Source organism: Anopheles stephensi, chromosome 3 (assembly GCF_013141755.1).
Source record: "Anopheles stephensi strain Indian chromosome 3, UCI_ANSTEP_V1.0, whole genome shotgun sequence".
Lineage (NCBI taxonomy): Eukaryota > Metazoa > Arthropoda > Insecta > Diptera > Culicidae > Anopheles > Anopheles stephensi.
Window position 1 is genome coordinate 31,842,344 of NC_050203.1, and position 17,269 is coordinate 31,859,612.

The 17,269-nt window shown below is 42.4% G+C and overlaps 1 protein-coding gene across 8 annotated transcripts in view; it reads right to left on the reverse strand.

The window, feature by feature from the left end:
* Nucleotides 1-17,269, reverse strand: part of LOC118509514 (potassium voltage-gated channel subfamily KQT member 1-like) — a 240,523-nt gene that overhangs the window by 95,038 nt on the left and 128,216 nt on the right. For all 8 annotated transcript variants that reach the window (XM_036050208.1, XM_036050209.1, XM_036050211.1 and 5 more), the window contains 4 exons: nt 12,705-12,893; nt 5,815-5,949; nt 2,855-2,937; nt 2,584-2,759 (listed from right to left, as the gene is read on the reverse strand). In XM_036050208.1, coding sequence (XP_035906101.1) covers nt 2,584-2,759; nt 2,855-2,937; nt 5,815-5,949; nt 12,705-12,893 — 583 coding nt within the window. The remainder of the gene's footprint in view (nt 1-2,583; nt 2,760-2,854; nt 2,938-5,814; nt 5,950-12,704; nt 12,894-17,269) is intronic.

The window sequence follows — 17,269 nt, forward strand, 5'->3', positions numbered from 1 at the left end:
TTACTCACCACTCTGGCCGGATGTCCGGAAGGGGTTTCATTGGTTCTTCCCGTTTTCCTGCGCTCTCTCTCTCTCTTCCCCTCTCTATAAATCTCTTCTTTTTTCTTTGCAAAAAAGCTCCTTTGTCTAACAGCATCTTGCCCATCCTGTCCATCGATACTGGCACCGCTTTTGTAAAGTTGTGTACGATAAGTTTGTCCGACAGTGGAAAAAGCGATTATAATTTGCACTACAATGCCGCGAGCATGACTGCTACCGGGCGGGCTACGGTCCAAAACTTCGCCACCAGACAACTTCACTGTTCTGCCGGACGCTGATCGTTTGTGTCGGTGTGCTTTACAAGAAAAATCCTCAAGCTCCCGCTCTCCGAAGCTCAAGCGCCAACAAGAGCACAACAGAAACATAAACAGAGCAGAGGTTTTAGTAAGTTTTAGGGAAAAAGGGTTTTTGGCGATAAAGTTTCCGTTCAGTTCGGCTTTTGTTCTTTCCGACAACTACAAGCCTTGTGTTTGTGTGATGCTGTAATGCGCTGTCGGGGAACGAGAGTGGAATGGCAAGGATAGTTGAGGAGGGATCGCTGTAAGTGTTCACTCACGGAACATGCCTGACATTACGAGTTATCTGCTTCGGTGAAAAATGATGAATGGCGGGTACCCTTGAAAACCCTCGGCGTTGTGTGCGTACATAAGAGTGTGTTGCTGGCGTTCATCAACCGAAACCCATTTTCGAAACCCAACCGTACAATCTGAACAACCGAACGCTTGAAAAGGGGGGAGCCGTTGCCGAGGTGAAAAACGACGCAAATGTCAGTCGGTCGATGGAGGCGCCTGGTGGCTCAGTTGCTAACACGATCATTAATAATTTTCATTCAAGCGGAAGCTGCCGGCATGTTTACCTGCGCGCCCTACCACCCGTCCCACCTTCGGTTGCGCTAAATTATGCACGATTATTGTTATTATGAGTAAATTGTTGTGGCACTTGTGAGCACGGGAAAACGGCTGGCCTGAGCGCTCTACTAAAACCTCGGCATCCGCTCCACGGAAAAGGCTTGTTCATTTTAAGCTACAATTACGTTGGCCACATTACATTTACAAATCACCCTTCTATTTCACATGAGACATATAGAGAGAAAGATCGGGTGGAAATTGCTGCTTCTATCATCGATTCTCCCTCATTAGCCCTTAACAATCATAACGGCTCGGTTGAAGGAGTGCAAAGTGGAAGAGTAAAATCAAACATCATCTTCGATTTCTGCCCCCATACTGATCCCTGATGTTGTCTCCTGATGCCTGCCGGGATAATCAGACCCCAGAAGTAAAGATGACATGTATGACACACTGTTCCAGCTCACTGCACTTGCTGCTACTCCACCGAGACTGATGGTCTCTCTGATGGACGAAGGATGATATTCTTTCCACCGATTCTTTGCTCTGATCGTCTTGGTTCACCACAACCAGTACGATACGTTTGACGTCATCAAAAGGCCACTATGGACCGTCGGATTCACAGCAAATCGAATCCTTGTCCAAGTGCCGTACCGTGACTCGAACCGTTACGGTTCCAGTGGAACTCATCCCCAATGCCATTTGATCCCGGTTTACACGTATCCTGTCTGTTCCTACCCTGCCCTGCTCCTTTTCCCATCCAGTGAAAATACAAATAATACCGAAAGCGCGGAAAATCTAGTCCCATCGGTACGGCTTTTAAAGAAAAGAAAAGGAAACCCCAAAAAACGGAGCCGACCCATTTTTTCTCGCTGTCCCCTCAAAAGAAAACGGTATGGGATGAATGTCAACGGCAACAACTCCATACGAAATGGCAGTAAAATGGTGCCAGAGTGCCCAGCAAAGTAGCAACCTTTTTCCACAAATCGAAGTTCGATTCGTACGCGCCTGTGTGTATGCAATCATGCGTGCAATCTCACATTTTGCTGTCATCCGTTTACGTTACGTTAGCTGGAGCTGTTTCTTCCGTTGGTCCATTTTCTGTCACCCTTAACAGCAATCCCCGGAATGACCCGGACGGACGACGAGTTTGCCATTTTCTCGTACGTCCAATAAATAGCAATAAAAGGGGGAAGGTGGGCAAAAGAACGGCAGCGGAGTCAAGCCGTACGGGGCTCTTCTTATTGTACTGCAAGGACATTTCCGAGAAAAAGAACGACTCGGCGGCCTTGTGTCGTGCAACAGGGTGGAAAATTTGTGGAGGGGATTGTTCGGCTTCCTTTCCTTTTCTTCTTCGCTCTTTCAACAAAGAAATCGATATTCTTCATCGAGTTGTCGTTCGAACTTGAGTTCTACTTCAAAAGCCCATACACTACCCAGCTGGCAAGTGGTCAGCTTCGAGAGAGAGAGAGAGAGAGAGAGAGAGAGAGACAAATAATAGGAAATCGAACCCACATTTACAGGATTTCCCTTGTGCACCGCGGGCACCATTGGCTAAGGATTTTCCCTTTTTTTCGCGCAAACAAAACCGAAGTGTGCTCCTGCGAATGATGGCGCAAGCTGTTTATACTTCACGTTTCAAGAGTTGGAGGACCGACGCATCACACTGGCCGTGGAAAGATCAAACAGTAGGACTTACCTGTCTGTGAGCGTAGACGACACTCCCGAGCAGTTTCCAGGTGCCGCCACGCCGATCCATGCGCACCATGCGCAGGATTTGGAAAAAGCGGAGCCCTCGAAGCGCACTGGTGGCAAACACCTGCCCGGATGTTCCCATGACGAGCACCACTATGGAGGCGGCTATCGTTACTATATCTGTATTGGAGGGTAGTAAAAACGCGAAACGAGAAAAAAATTATTCGAAAGTTAAATCAACCCAACGGCACACGCGTGTGCGCCAGCATACGTACCTATGATACAAAAAGGCCTTTTTAAAAACTTCAGCCTTCCCACTGCTCCTTGATAACGCGAACGGCATCCTGATGACCAAAGTCTGTGAAATGGAGAGAAAGAGAGAGAGAGAGTGAAACAAGAGACAATGTAAGTGACTGTGGCTGAAAGTGAGCGAATGGAGAGCGTTCCAATTAAAAGCATATTTATGTTAAATTTAAATTTTAAACAAATGTGTCCGGTGGCCCTTCGCTGGTGTGAGGGGGTGGCGGTGCGTGGTTTAATTAAATTGGTTGTTGTCACCGGTGTAATTGGAAAAGCAACGGCCCACCAACTTTGGACCCGCCGTTGCTCGAGCAAAATTTATGATCCGCAATGCTGCTGCTAAAAAAAAACCCCTGGTAATGTCTACATTAGAAAAGAAAAGGGGATGCATTCGAAATTAGCTTTCAACCCTTTGCCGGAAAACCTCCCGGAGGAAAAAGCGCACCATACGCACAACAACGCATCGACAGGATAACGGAACCGCCAAACCAATGGGGCTAGCAGCGAAAGAGTAATGGTTGTAATTATGTGTCACTAATTGAAGCATTCGAGCAGTGGTGTGAACGCGATCTTTGGGAATGTGGATGGGCGAGGAAGTATGCAAAATTTTCCAAGGCAATCAAATAAAACGAGATTATCTGGGGTTGCGAAATTACACATTAGTAATTTAGAGGCAGCCAAATGTGCGTGGTTTTCGGGTGAATTATGCAAGGGGAAGAGCTTTATAGCTTTACAGCCGGGAGGTACAGAAAAGGGATATGAATCTTCTTTGGAAACCACTGTTGACAGTGGATAATATCTCGATTATTTATGCTTCGTTAGTATTTTGAGTTATTATTTATTCTACAGTATGTGAATAAAATGTAAATAACTGGTGAGATTCTGCATTAAAAACCATTGCATTTTGAAGAACAAACGAAAGAGTTGTAAGAAGAGTATCTTCATTCATTTCAAACTTGTTCAAACTACGGTAACTATACATGGAAAAATAGTTATACGGGTCTTGTTAAAGCTATTTCCGAAATAAAAATCCATTAAAATATGTTCCTGTTATTTTCAACAAAAATACCGCTGCTCGCAAGGTACAACCTTATAAAACATCACTTTAAAAATTGTCAATTTATTGATCGATTCACCCATTCCCGGTGGAAAATCGCTAAACTTAATTCCGCTCCCAATCATCGAACCATTTTGGCCCCATTAGCAAGCACACGTCCCGCTCGATAAATGTGCTCTAATTAAGTGAAGGTGAAAAAAAACCTGTTTCCATCCCACAACCATGTGCCCGCGAAGCACAAGCGCCACAAGAAAACCCGATCCCAACCAACGACGGTTATGTAACGCCGCGTCCTGAAAGACCAGGCGTCCCCATCGTCGCGATAACATGGACCCGCCGTCCCTGCTACCAATGCCACTGCCAATATCTTCCCGAACACAGCGCCGCCGATTGACCTCGGTAACACGTACCGCGAACACGCAATCGAAAAACCGACTCCCTTACACACACACACTCACACTCACACACAGAGAACTGAGAAACTTTCCAGAGGACGGAAACCCGGCCACCATCAGCACTGTACGCGTTCGTTGTTCGAAATTGAGCGAATCCAAACAGCGATCCCGCCATGCTCGAACGGTTAATTGAACGTATCAATCATCAATCAATCAGCCCCCGGGGATATCGGGACTGGCAGTTGGGATAATCCTTCGGGTCAACCGCAGGACTCGGATACTCAGCGCCGGTATCGCAACGATAGGACGCCTCGAGCCACCCCAAAACGGCCATCAAAGATGGCCGGGGCAGGAAATGAAGTCAACCACCGGTGGTGGTGTGTACACTGCATCTTTAAGGTACTTGACATCTGCACCAAAAGCCACACACGTCACGAGCTCGGGCGTTTGCGTGTCCTGCCATTAGCCCGGAAGTGGTGGCTTCTAAGCTGTAAATTACCAACGCTCACAGGAACATACAGTACGCGCCACACCTCCCCGGGAGCAAACGTGGCCGGCCAGAAATCGATTAAGATATAACCTCAATTTGCACCCATCGTTCAAGCGGGGTGTTAATGCTGAATGTTAAGTCCGACATAAACACCTCTGTAGCGTGCGGGCATTCAATAAACGTGACTGCAGCTCGTTGCAGCGGACTTCGAGCGATGCGCTTGCGGATGCGAGCAGGTGAGGAAAACATGATTTAATGGATTTCCGTGCATTTTGAGCAAATGGTTGATTGATAGATGCACGATCCGCGGGATTTTGCAGACAGAAAGCTTCGCCCCGTTCGCCAACTGACAGCAATCGGAACGGTTTGATTTATAAACACCAGGGAAAAAACAAGTTGGAATAACATTTCCATAGCCAGGAATCACGAGGAACTAGTGTATGTTGATCCCATCCGTTTGCGTCACGAAACAATAAGAGGATGCGCTTTTTTAAAAGCGGGAACAGACACGACAAACGAAACGAACACCGCTCCACCCACGAACGACTGCACGAACTTTAAAACTTCTCACGTAAACCATCTCCAAAACCGTCCGTCATCATAATGCGAACGGCAGCGGGTCGAGTCTCGCACACACGTGAGCCGGCGTGCCCGGATACACTTTGCCACTGTCGCATAACGGCAATGCGTATATAATTTCCGGTGCACGTCAGTGTGATCAATGGCGCAGACAAATGAAGGAACGTCATGCAGCGTCACCGTGGAGCATGGGAACAAGACCAACCAAGCTGTGTCGTTCTTGCCCGACACATGATAAACTGCTTATCGTTCTTTGTACCGCCGGGTACGTTTGTGTGTGCGGTCGGGTGACGGGATGAACTTTCGTCCTGTGTGTCTTTTTCTGTGTACGTTTGTTTCTGCTTTATCAACCATTTGTTTATTGTGCTGTGGCTAGCGGGTGTGTGTTGTTATGCTGTTGGAAGACATACGTACCTTAGGAAGAACTCGATCGAGAACCATATTACTACTATAATCTCCATGACGAATAAGATGGCGATTGCTTGTTCCTCGTATTCCTGAATAGTTGAGAAGACACTTAAGGCCAAACATGTGAACACCATTAAAAATCTGTAAGAAGATAAGAACAAGTGGTTTGATGCAACGATTAGTGAATGGGTAGATTGTTGAGCGTAAAGTCAGTTTGTTTAAGTTATCGACAATACAAAAGAAATAGATTCTGCTTCCTGAAACGATTTAATTTATATATTTGAGGAATATCAGTCATTGCCAAAAAGGGAATGTATCGAAAGTAATTTTTACAGACTAAAAAAATCTAAGAGCTTCATATAAAGACCAGCATCCATAGATGTTGGCATCAAGGGATTTTCCAGATGTTTAAATAATAGTGCTAAAGATTTAAAAAGTTTTTTTAGTAACCTTATGGTCTTAAGCTTTATCAGACAATAATAAACAAAAACATAAGGTAAAAATAAACTTTAATACTTGGCTAGTCGGACGGACGGACTTATTTGTAAACTTATAGAGACAAATATAAAACTGATAATTTAATAAATGCTATTATTGCATAAATAAATTGCATATTGCATTGTAAATTTGAAACAACTAAAAAACTAATATGAAACAACCAATAATAATAGATTTAGCTAAGCAGAAATAATAATAAGTATGAAAACAAACTAATTTAAATTACATCTAAAGTGTAAATAGATAGCCTTCAAGGGAAGCAAAGAAAGCGTTTAAAATAATCAGATAAGAATAGTAAGTAAGTAAGGAGAATACGAAAGAAAAAAGGTTGAATGTAAAACAGTGAGAAAAAATCTTTTGGATAATGTCCTGTTTCACTGCTGCTATTTCTGTGCAGATATATCTTTCTACAAACATACGTACATGGTGTCAACATTTTATATTTGAATTTTTTTCATAGATTTTCTGCAACTCAAAAAAAAGGTTGTTGTTTAAAGTGAATTTAGAAGTTGTCACTTATTCAAAATCTACGCAGATATCTAGTATTTTAATTGAATACAGTATAGATTTGTTTTATGAAGCTTTAAATCAAATAAGGTATATTAATGGAATCAAAAATAAATATTCTCGGCTGGTCTTATGTTATATTTTAATAGCACTTCTTAAAATTGAGCAATTCAGATTAAGTCAAAGTTAGAAGACAAACGACTTTCAACAGCAGACAACAGTAGAGTGCAGGAGGAACTCTGGATATCCTCTATATAACCATGGAGAAGCATGAAAAGGACTCTCCCCCAAGCACTGACGTGATGTGATGCCCACACACGCTACCGACCTTGGCAACCATCACCACCACGAATTTCCACTCCAAACTATCGTGAACTGTATTCGTTTTATAGTGTCGTTTTAAACAATACGCCCAGACCTTCCTTCATGATTAAACAAAAAATAATATAAGAAGTCTCATGCCACTTAATTTTCGATTGAGTATGCTAAACTTTGCAAACGTCATTTGAAATCCTCATATCAATAATAGAATATTACTGGAAAATGATATTATAATATTGAAACGTCCTTTTTTTTTATTTTAATTAAAGATTTTGGATAAATTTAACTAAGATTTCGCGGAGTTTGGATCGATGTGTGTTGCAATAGTTACCAAGCGTCGTATTCAGATTCCATATTCGAAGAAAGTTTTAATTATGTTTTCTGCTCTATTTATAAACTTTCTTATGAGTGTCCCCCACGCGAGCGACACTCATCCCTACTCACTGTATCCTTGAAATATTTCATGTATCATAAACTTGACGAAACTAGCTTTCGTCAAGTAGATTTGACGTCTAAGCGTAAACATTAACAATTAAGGAACAGTTCGAACTATTAAGCATCCGCTCCTGAGTACTACTATGTCATTTGCAACAAAAGATGGTCTAAACATACTCTGGAGTGGACCAGTGGCAGAAACGATAACGGCGCCAGTTTTCACACGGTAGGGCCGTAGTACTAATCCTAACTAGAGCACTTCCCCGTACGTAGGGCTGATTACTTTACTACGGGTAAAATTAAGTCACAGAAAGCCAGAAATGGCAGGCCGAGACCTCTCGAGATTGTAGTGCCAAGGAAGAAGAAGAAGCATAATCTACAATAAAATGAGGGTATTCATCAAATTTAAAACTCGAACAAATATGTTTTCCATAGATTAAGGCATCCAGTTTGCCATTAAACAATTTTATAGTTTTTTATTTTAAATTTGAATTTTCACACATTATTTTGGAAAAATTTCGGTTAAATTTTCATTAATAGAAGTTTCAACATTGATATCGATTCGAATATTGGTTATTAAATTGGTCTAATTGTATTGTCCATCCCTTAACAACTGTATCAATATTACTTTATACCTAAACAATAACAAAAAATCCATTTGAAGATTACGTTAGAACTTCAAATAGAAGTACACTTCAAATAGCGTCCCAGATTTGAAATTTCGATTCATTCTAGTTTTCTTCTAGTGTGCTTCAGTACACTCGCAAACAGTGAAGCAGCTCAAAAAGTGTAAGTATCACTTCTTTAAATAACACCTACAGCTTAATTGCTGCTCCGTCCCGTCACAGCGTGTATCGTTCGCTCCCGGCAAGTGGAATCGATTTTCAGTTTCCCAATCACCAACCATCACAGGACAGATAGAACGTTCGCGTCATTACTTCCATCAAATAGCTCAACTCATGCATGACGCCATACCGGCACTAACAGCTTCCGCTCTCATAAGCCACACACACACACGCACACGCGTTCGATCGATCGTAAGGTGCCAATCACCTAAGCCTCCCAAACAGAAATGTTCACACGACACCATCTCACCTCACAATTTCTGCCAGCGAACGGCAGCCTGTTCTCCCATCCTCCTGGCGGCTGGCAGGAACAAACCAATTCTGGCCGATTTTCGGTACTCGTCCGAATGGCTGCCAAGAGAATTGCGGTGGCATCGTGGGACAGAGCGGGACAGAGTAACCGTGCCAGGAAATAGTAATCAACCCGAGCAGCGAATTCGTGAATTCGTGTGGAGCCGGTCTCATCGCGGAAGTGTCAAAGTTTAATAACAGTTCTCCAACCGTCCGTACGTGCCCTTTTGCAGACGAATGCTTAAGACCGGCACCGGCGTTCCAGTTGCGTTGGAATCTTCTTGGGACTCGGATGGAATGCTTGCAACATTCATTTGCCGGCAAGCCTACCCGGCTGAAATGCGAGGTCAAGCAGGATCTTCTCATCATCAGCGTTGGGAATAGTTTTAATAGGTCTAGCCATTGGTGCGGTACCGTGAGCGGAAATTGACCGAAATTTGGGGGTTGAAATATGTTTGATTTTCAAACGTCATATGGATAAATGTGCTTTTGCGTGTTCTGCTAACTAACCTCAACCACTAATAGCTCCCTTTCAGCTACAGTAAACGCTGAGCAAATCCATAACGACTTGGGACTCAGATTTCCAGCACCGCCAGCAGCTGGAAGATAGATGAACCTTCTACTTCACGACTCTTGGATAAAGTCCGGTGCGAGTGGATTTATATCTTCCTTTATCATTTTCTCTCCCAGCCATTGGCCTTTGCCAGCCGGAAGCAAGTCTGTCGTCCGTTTTGGTGGCTGGGCACAGCAGTATTGCAAACTGCTTGCAGCCAGCCACAATTTGGCACTCCGCCTGGGATTCTTTTATGGCTGGCGAACGAACGCAGGCGAGCTTTTGGACGCGCTCCAAAAACCACTTGTTACGCGGGGTAAAAAAGCGTCGCCTCTGGTTTCGTGATTAACAGCCACAGATTGGATTGGATGTCGTAAATGAAAATAAAAGCGCTTACAGATGTTTTTGGCACTTCTGCATTTGGCTGACAAAATTGGAAGGACAAAAATGAGAATCAAATTACTCGGCTCTTTATGGATTCATTACGAATCTGATAGACGGGAGATATATATATATATATATATATATATATATATATATATATATATATATATATATATATATATATATATATATATTGATTTTATTTGAAGTTACTAATTGAGTTGAGTTCTTTGACTAAATAATCTTAAAGTAATATAATTTTCTACTGTATCAACAAATATAAGACTTGTACAAGTATTCAGAATATTCTATTTCTTTTCTTCAGCAAAAAATGAAAAATTTCTTGGAACTGGTCCTTTTACTGGTGATTGCTTTTTATGAGAGCATCATTACCGTTTATGATGGATGCTCGTCTGGAACGTCTTCAGTATTTGCATAAAAGCCCCACATGAACGGTCCCAAAACGGTCCAAACCTTCATACGCCTCGTTTGAGTTCTTTCAGCTTCACTGTCCACCGGGCTGGTTTCCTTCATTAACCTTCATCGTCAAGAAGGTGGACTCGGTCCAGCCCGCGCTTGAAAGGGACCCGTTGGACGATAGGCTTGGTTGGCTATTTAATAAATCGGAAAAAGGTCACGACGACGGGTCCCGGACGACTGCAATCGCCCGATACACCGCATCCGCACCGTCCCGGTAGCCATTTGCCAGTGGCCAGGGCAACACCAGCGTTTTGGGACACTGAAACACGGTGCTAATAACGAGCAAATAGCTCTACATAACCGGAAACAGGCCGCGACAAGCTGATAGGTGCTCGGCCGAACCGACAGGCGCCTATCATCGTTATGAAAATTTAATTAGGACTTTATGGTGCGTTACCATTGCGTTCCGTGCGCCTCTGCCTTAATTGATTTACGGTATGCGTTGCCCCAGGTGCTGCTGCTGCTGCTGCCGCTCCGGCTGCTACTGGCGATGACAACTTTTCTTCGGCCGGGAAGGCAGCGGACCAGCAGAAGTAGCGCATAAATTTACGACGAATGATTTCTGACAAACTTTTTTACGCTAATTGCTGTTGTCCATCTTGTGTCGTCTTTCTGTGGTTGGACGACGGCACGACGCAGGAATGGGCAGGATTGTTTAATTACTTTACCATACTTTGGATTGACGAATCAATTTCAAGGTGGCTTGTGGTTTGCTGGTCTGTTTTTTTACTGTTTGGTTTATTTAATATCGTTTAAACACTGGGATAAAAATTTAAATCTTCATGTTGGCTGATTTGAGTAGAAAATAACATCATGGAAAAATATATTACTATTCATTTCACTATCTCATGGTGTTTCAATGCAAGAAGAGTTAAACTGATAGCAGGAAAAAGTTGGCAGGTTCATGAGATTTTCATTCTTAAGCATTCTATAAATTTTGACAGAACTGCCAGTGAACCTTGACGATGTTGGATGTGTTGATGGAGATCCTGATCTTTGGACTAAGTCAGCTCTTCTTCTCTTACTTCTTTGAGCCAATTACCTCTAGAGGTCTCGGTCTGCCATTTCTGGCTTTCTGTGACTTAATTTTATCCATTGTTGGATAGTCAGTGCGGGAAGGCATTTTGGATGGATTGAAAACCCCAGTCCTGACGTGTGAAGCCTTCCTTGACAAGCTCATATTTCACAAAATATTCTCAGTTTTGACACCATTACTGGGGTTCCGGACACTCGGCATGCTTGATGAGAACTATCGAAGGACCTGGTTTTTGTATCGTTCCACAACCAAGATCTGAAGTTCATAGCATATGTCTGCATGTTCAACAAGATCCTTGAAAATATGAACACTCAAAATCTTCTACCGAAACCGCTCATGTCTAACAATTAAAGGAATTTTGGTAATTGGTAATCTTATTATAATTATCAAAAGTTGCTTTATTTGTTGCTGAATACCATATGGAGTCTAAACCATTCAGTTGAGTTTGATTGAAGTTTTTATTCATCGCTTTGATCTGCGGTCTTTCCTATGGGATGAACCCGGGGGTTTTCGAATCCCATTGCGTCATTTGGCAATCCACGCAGTCGAGGTGGGCTTAATATTTACATTCCCACCGTCATCACTATAATGCTGTTGGTGAACAGAGATGCTTAAAAGTCAAGGTCCACACATTGCTTTTTTCTTCAACGTATCCGTGTATCATCACCAAAGGCCTACGACGGCAGATAATTGACAGACTTCCGGCTATTAAAGTGGGAATGGAGTCGCTTTCCACTGACTGGCGAAGGATCTGGAAAACACATCTCTAACCACAAAGTGTCGTCAAGCGAACTTTCAATGCTGTATCTGTTGGTACACAAGAAGGTGCCACACGAATTGCTGCTTCACACGATGGATCGTGCTCCCTCAACCTGCTCAGTCTGCTCCCAATAGTAGACTCTGTAGCAAAGTTTTTCTGTTTGTTTTTCTTTAGCTTGAAGCATACTGCTGCTGGCAGTAGAAGCCATCGTCCCACAACCTTAACTTTCCATCCCTTCTCTTACCTGTTTTAAGCCATATTAACACAAGTAAGAGGGTTCCTAAGAGGGTTTGTAAACTACATCATGCACATTTTTGGGAACAACATTGGTGTGATTGATGAAAATGGCCTTAGATGCTCTTTGTAAAACCTAAACGTCGTCGCTACATGTACCCCACCTGCTGAATGTATACTAGTTATTTATTTGTTTTGTATGTTAAATCGTTTAAGAAACATTACTGAATTAATCTGTTGTGGATTATATTACCTGTTTCTTTATTTATGTATCTATCGAAATCAATTAAAATCTGATATCACCAAACTCTTAGGCCGCAGCCACATACAACGCAACCCATAAAATGATAATTATCATATAAAGTATAAAAGCAAAAAATATATTGGCAGCACTTTGAAGAAATTGTCTTAAAACATGTTTAAAGTTTTTGCTACAAAAAATAGAAGATAATTGAAACACATAACAGACACAACACTAGTAGCTTATGTTACTTACGTACTAAATGCATCTAATCATTCATTATCTACAAACATGATTACAACGATACTTACACACAGACATGGTAGAAAATCGCTTTGAAGCCTCGGGGCCGCTCGAGAAAGTTGTAGACCCTGCTCTGTAGCCGCCTATAACGGGCATCACGCCGTGAGCCACGATTATAGTTGAGCGGCTTCCCCAACAGTGACATTCGTGGTCGTGCAAGCCGGTCGGCCCTATTTTTGTCGGAGAGTTTGCACGCGCTGAAATGATCGAGCAGAAGGTATGGAAATGGTTTAGCTGTAGTGTGGCTAATATAAGGAGGATTAGGTTGTATAAAGTATATGGTAAAATATGTGGAGCTGATCGAGCCCTCGCTTCTTGCTTATGGCATTTAAAATATTCATATTGCTCACACTGACATAAAGGCGCCAAAGTTTCGAAATGCTTCATCGTGTCATCATCCGTGCGGCATACAAAGCAGCAAAGCACCAAAAGCGTTAAGCTGCCAACAACAGCCCATGCCGAACAGGGAGAGAGATAGAGAGAGAGAGAGAAAGAGAGAGAGAGAGAGAGTGCGTGGCGAAAAACATTTTTACAGTCACATTCTTGCACCAACAGACAGGGACTTCTTCTGGCGCGCTAAATTTATGACGCTGATGGGCAGGCAAGCAAGCCAGCCATTTGCATCATAAAAATCTTCTTGCAGCTTCCATTCGGCAATTATAAAATAGCAACCGTCCAACCATTTCCCATACACAGCCACCGAAAACACTGGCTTCCACTTGATGTCCGAACTTTTGCCACTAGAAAACCCACCTCACCGGTATCTTGTTTGTTGAAATGACACCCGCGAAGACGAAGCCTGTCGCATGTCTGGAAGCTTTCGGAAGAACGGCAAAAGTTTTTCCATCTCAGCTGACGCCCAGGAATGTGGGACGGCTGCCAGCATCTAGCGCTGATGATGGTGATGATGGGTTCAATTTTCTAACTCACAACTCACAACATTGGTGGCCGATGGTACTTTCTATGCCTGGGCGCATCCACACACCCGCAACGAGCTTCGAGACAACAAAGCAAGCTCCAGAGCGGACACGGCAAGGGACCAAAAAAATAACTCGTAGCTGCTTGATTCTGAGCGGAAAATTCGTGCCAGAATGCCGGACCGGACTAATTATGCAAATATAGTGAGCATTATGCTCACCGACAACTACTATCTACACCCGGCGAATAGTGGAATCCTGTGGATTCCTTTGCTGCTGTTTACCACGGCCCGCAAAGTCACGCCCGCGGGGGTAACGAGCGAGCGCATTGAGCATTGGGTCATAAACGCTGACTCGGTGTCCTTCGCCGAACGCTGCTCCACGGGTGTGAAGAATTTACGAGTCTGCTTTAAGATCTCGCAAGTTTTATGATTTTCTGTCGCTAAGCTACTATACAGACTAAAGAGTCCTGCCCGAGCAGGTCGTGAGATACGATCGGAGCTTCCAAGAGTCTGTGTGTGCTTATGAAGAGGTAAGTAATCTGGGTAAGATCTACCCAGGGTAACCAGCTCCAGCTCCGGTGATAAAAGATTATGGTGTAAGCAAAGACATTTGCATGGAAATGGGCATCCGTGTGCGTGTGTGCGTGTCTTGAAGAATGATTTTATCGGCATGTGTGAGAGTGAAAAATACCGTTTGAAGCGGGTATTATTGTCACCGACATTATGAGTCGGTCGGGATTGCACCCTGAAATTGCTTCCATTCTACATACTTTCCAGATTTTAGCTCCGAACAAGGCAAGCGGCTGGATTAATTCAAAAATATTCCAATTGCTTTTCATTCACTTTCCATGCCAAGTGTGCTTCTAGAGAGGGGTAGAGATTTAGAAAAAGAGACTTAAAGCGATTTCAATGCGATTTTTCCCCATTTCTCTTTCTGTACTAGTCACCACTCCGCTAAGCTACCGAATCTAGTGTATTTTAAAGAAACAAAAAAACCGTCTGAGCGAGCTTTTCAACGCTCGACGTTTATAGGATTTCTCGCCGAGTGCTCAGGCACGGCTATTCCTTCCACCTCCGTTTTGTGAAATAATATACCACCGGGAACTGCCTTTATATCTTCACGGACTACGATCTACATGTGTGCCCCGGTGTGTGGACTCTGTTGATATTGTTTTTATACATTTTACGGGAGTTGTGTGTGTGTGTGTTCTCTGCACAAACTTTTTCATTCATTCACCTTTAGACAGCACAAAATGGGAATGTGAAAACATCGGTCCTTTGTAAGTACAACGGAGCAACGGGGGTATAGTTTCTAGCGATGCACTGCAGTACGACTGTGCATCCATTTTCCACTTCGTGTGGTTTCGTGTGTTGGATTTCAATAATATGATATTCGTATTACGGTAGGCGAACTTTTGCGAAAGAGGAATGATAGCTTGTACAGAACAGTATGCAAACACATGCCTGCAACCTTCACGTGGGAAGGATGTATATCTTCGATGTGCGGAATTTGCGGAGTAATGTGATAAACTGAATACCGGAAGAATGCTTTAATAACGGTTTAACAGTCATTGGACTTCTGTATGATGTCAAACAAAATTTATTTGCTTTTAGTTTTTTTAATCTTTTCCGGCTATTTTGTTCTAAAGACTTTTAAGCAATCAAAACTGAATTAAGTTGTTTTAGTTTAAGATGATTTATTATGAATAAAAAAGCTCAGCTAATTTTTAGATAGTCAGTTCTCACTATGGGATTTGAACCCCGGTGTCGCCTCTAGCATATATTTTTATGTGAGGTTCGTATTTAAAAAATCGTTTTCACAAACCTCATTAAACGAATCTCACCGAGACTCTTGATATGCAATTATCAAGTTTTTGTTATAAATTACATCTTTCTAAAGCTGGAAGACTATGGAAAAACACTGGCTCCCAAAACCCATAGAAGAGCATGCTCCAAGAACACACAGAATACACACGTTACAGACCCTCGCTAACAACAGGACTATGAATTTGGATGACGGAATCACAATCAACGGATCGTCCGATCCATTTTGCAGGTGCCTTTCACGGCTTCAAGATGGTTCTATCGAATAATAAAAAGGCTGATAGGCTAATAGATGGTGTACGACAAATTGGTACACTAGTATCATGGTAATAATCGTCCCGAGAACACTTTGAGACTGCAATAAGCAAGAATAAGTAATAAAACTGGCAGAGAAAATTAAAATTAAAGCAAGTTTTTGTACAAAAATGAAAATGACCAAGGCTTATGTCGACTATGTCGACTCTCTTGAACTATCTAGCAATAGTGCTTGCTTTTCCTTATTTTTCTTTGTTATTATAAAAGTCTTTGAGGCTAGAATAGTCTTCATAACTTGCCTACACATGCAAAAGATAAAAGTTGGTTTAATAAAATAACTAAATAAAGGAAAAACAGAGGAAGCAGTAAATTAATACAGTAAAGCAACGTTTCTTTTGTTCGTTACGCAAGGCTAAATGAAGATTGATCAATGATCCGCTCATAGGCTTATGTTATAAAAGCGTTAAGACATATTTTGCCTTTTTCGAAGAGATTCCAGTTCGAATCAGAGACACCTGGTACGATAAGTGAGGTGTGTAGCGTTACGAGATAGAAACAGAAACAGCAAAAGCGCACGGGGAAATTTTCTTAGTTCTACATTCCTTTTCACTTTTTATTACATTCTATTTTATTAAAATTTAAAAAAAATATCTAAGAACAAGGCCAAACATTCAATATATTATACTACTGTCTGCTAGCTTTTCGGTTCCTGAATCATCATGAATCTTCGTCTTTGGAGGACACCCAAGCATTCGAATTTGACCCAAGATTTGAATTTTTTGAAGACTGAAATTACATCAGTGATATAAATTTATGTTAATTCTTAAAATTGAATACAATTATTTGATGTTCAAAATTATTAAACACACACAGCTTCCCTCAAACAAAGCCCAATATATATCTCAACGAACCGCCATACCAACGTACAAACGTAGTTAAACTTTGGTAGTTAAGGGACAATAGAAGAACACTGCCAGAAAGTTACCAAAAATCAAAGTTCACACAGTTCACTCGCAGCGATAAAAACCATTCTTATTGTAACGCCCAACGCTTCAGGTATGACAATAAACAAACACCGTACGGTAAAATATGCTCACATACCTGAAGTGAACCTGCATATAAAAATCGATGCCAAACGTTTACCGGTACCCCGGGTTGCTCTTTCGCCCGTACCGGAAAGTTGAGAATAAACTGACAAAAATGTTAATATGTGATAAAAAGGCTACTTTACGAAATGGGACATGGTCATACACACACACACACTCACGCCCATCATTTAACGGTGGAAAAAGCACAACGGCGCGTTGCTCAATTTGTACGAGGGTACTGCCGACATGTCCTGCCCGGTGTGTCTGGCGACGTGTTTTGTAGTCAGAAAATTGAACATCCAAACGCGCCCTTTCCTAGGCAGAACGGAACCTGCGCCCCAAATGTCCGCTCGCTTTTTGTGTTTTTTGTCTTTTAAGGGCAGATGAAATGGAGTCCGGTGCTTCATTTTGTTGCTTCTCGTCCTTCTTTAATATTGTGTGTGTGCGCTCTTTGGTTTCACCCGCTGGCGGCTTCTTTCACACACAC